General features: G+C 45.5%; 1 protein-coding gene across 1 annotated transcript; it reads left to right on the top strand.

Annotated features, from left to right (window-relative positions):
- Positions 1-921: 921 nt before the first annotated feature.
- On the top strand, positions 922-2060 carry LOC106647356 (mitochondrial pyruvate carrier 1-like). The gene is made up of 4 exons (XM_014363697.2): positions 922-1049; positions 1121-1567; positions 1640-1740; positions 1811-2060. The coding sequence occupies exons 2-4, from the start codon at positions 1509-1511 to the stop codon at positions 1981-1983; spliced, it is 333 nt and encodes a 110-aa protein (XP_014219183.2). The 5' UTR covers positions 922-1049; positions 1121-1508; the 3' UTR covers positions 1984-2060.
- Positions 2061-2262: the final 202 nt, after the last annotated feature.

Here is a 2262-nt window from a genome sequence, read left to right as displayed (position 1 = left end):
GTCCACCCTTCTTAAGCCATTGACGACCCCCGCGCTCACGCTGTATATCCGTGCATGCATAAAAACGGCATTTATGGGGCCATAAATATTATACGCGCGAAATAATAACCTGCGCATTCGTAATGAGACGCGCTTAGTCGTGTGGATGAAGGGGGGGCTGCTAAAAAAACATGTATACCGGGCTATGTACTTTGGCTGAGTGCGTATATGTTTTCGCAGAGAGAGAGGGAGGGGGGGGTAGGGGGTGGCAGGCTTCTGATAAATTACGCGTGTAAACTGTTGTATGTAAATCCGTCACAACGACGTGACTGATGGACCCCCTGTGGGGGAAGATGTACTGGAGCAAAAAAAAAAAAAGAAATGTATATGCACGCGAGTACGATAACTGCGGAGAGGCGCTTCTCCATATATATACGTAATACGTGAAACGCAAAATATGACGCTGACGCGTTGGAAACTGATTCGCTTTGTACGGGCGATTAGTATAGGTTCTCACAGTCGATAATTTTGGCAGACTTTTCATACCAAATGTATTCACGCTCACGTTGAAACGGGAGGGCATCGTTACTGACAAACAACCTTGTGAGAGAAGGGGAAAAAAAAAAAAAAAAAGGAATCACAATATTCGAGTTTGTCTCCGCGAGTATAAATAATGCATTTGTCTAGTTATCATTATCGTTGACCGTACGAGAGCGTCCACGGCTGATTTTCCTCTCCCCCGGGGCTCGGTGAATGTATAAATTATTACAAACAGCCTTGGCTCGCGCTGCGATTGCGTTTGCCCGAGAGTCGGGTTATGCAAATGCCCGAGAGTGGAGGGAATGTGGAAATGAGGATCGATCGGGCGAGAGACGGGCGCGCAGTCTTCGAGAGCGTCTCTTCGGTGCGGAACTCGGGACTTGCTTTTTTTTCCTCTCTCTCTCTCTCTCTCGCGTTTCTAGTCCATCTACGTGCTCTCTTCGGTCCGGACTGCTTTGTAATTACAAACTCACTTGCCCCGGTGTTTTGCTTAATTTGTTGCCTCGACGGCTCTAATTCAGTGCTGTTGTGTAAGACTGTAGTTGAGTTTTTTTTTTTTTTTTTTTTTTTTTCATCGATTAAAGGCTTATTTGTACATTAGTGTCGGAACTACGCTGAAAGAGTCGCAAGTTGGTATTTCGATGAGAAGCGGCCGAGGAACTAAGCCGCGATTGTTGGCTCTGGAAGATAACGACTCCTTATCGCAGCCGAGCAGCATCGCGTGAGAATCGTGTCAAGATATATCTGTACTCTTGCTTCATCCCCCCCCCCTCTGAGATACGTGTACAAGTATACATATGAAGGCTGTCGCATACCGATGCTCCGGAAAAAAGTCACAATGACAGGCGATTGATCGGATCGATGAAATTGAAAACACCATATACCGTGTGATGTTACATTTTCTTGAGTGCAAAGAAAAACAAAATAGAATATTTATAATCTTGTGATATATATACGTGACTTTTGGTTTGGAACGAGAAAAGCCGAGAATGGCTAGTCGAGCGAAGCAATTTTTTGCCAAAAAGGAGACCAAAGATTACTTCATGAGGTTCGTAATGACTTTTAGCCATATCATCATTTTAATCGACATGAGTTATTTGATTACGTTGTGACGCTGCAGCACGCACTTTTGGGGACCGCTTTGCAACTGGATGATTCCGATCGCTGCCATATCCGACACGCAAAAAGATCCTAAATTCATCAGTGGAAAGATGACACTTGGTAAAATATATACAAGATAATTGTCAAAACCAATCGTGGACACGTAAAATGTTTAATTTCTCGTTTGCAGCTCTGACGTGCTACTCCATGGTATTTCTGAGGTTCTCCGTCAAAGTTGTGCCCAGAAACATGTTGCTCTTCGCGTGCCACACGGTCAACTTGGGGGCACAGCTCACTCAGGGCTACAGGTTCGTCAGGTATCAGCGATCGCTTAAATCGCTCCCGGTGGCGCAAGCTCTTTGAAAGTGAATATCGAAAGGGATCGTGTACTATTTGATCCCCAACACTGTACGAAGCAAGAAAATAAAGTTTTGCTTTTATTCATGCACGCATCCCTCGCCAAACCTCGTCCATTTGTAACTCGCACCCTCGATAACGTACGGGCAAAATGAAAAATATACACGCCCTCGTACGTGATGCAGCGACGGAACAGTGCCTTGGTCCACGTGGAGTCGCTCTTCTCTTGTCTGCATTGACGAAAAACGTACCGCCCGACTGGCGACTCGCTTTTCGCTCTGTATG

This window comes from Copidosoma floridanum, unplaced genomic scaffold (genome assembly GCF_036245765.1).
Source record: "Copidosoma floridanum isolate Cflo_tuat_1 unplaced genomic scaffold, Cflo_Japanese_pri ptg000013l, whole genome shotgun sequence".
NCBI lineage: Eukaryota > Metazoa > Arthropoda > Insecta > Hymenoptera > Encyrtidae > Copidosoma > Copidosoma floridanum.
This window is presented reverse-complemented; position numbering and strand designations above follow the sequence as displayed.

What these genes read in the sequence shown, in the direction of transcription:
- LOC106647356 (XM_014363697.2), top strand. Translation starts at nt 1,509, where the DNA reads ATGGCTAGTCGAGCGAAGCAATTTTTTGCCAAAAAGGAGACCAAAGAT. An exon ending in ACCAAAGATTACTTCATGAG is followed by an intron (nt 1,568 to 1,639) that starts GTTCGTAATGAC and finishes GTGACGCTGCAG; the next exon opens with CACGCACTTTTGGGGACCGC. An exon ending in CAGTGGAAAGATGACACTTG is followed by an intron (nt 1,741 to 1,810) that starts GTAAAATATATA and finishes TCTCGTTTGCAG; the next exon opens with CTCTGACGTGCTACTCCATG.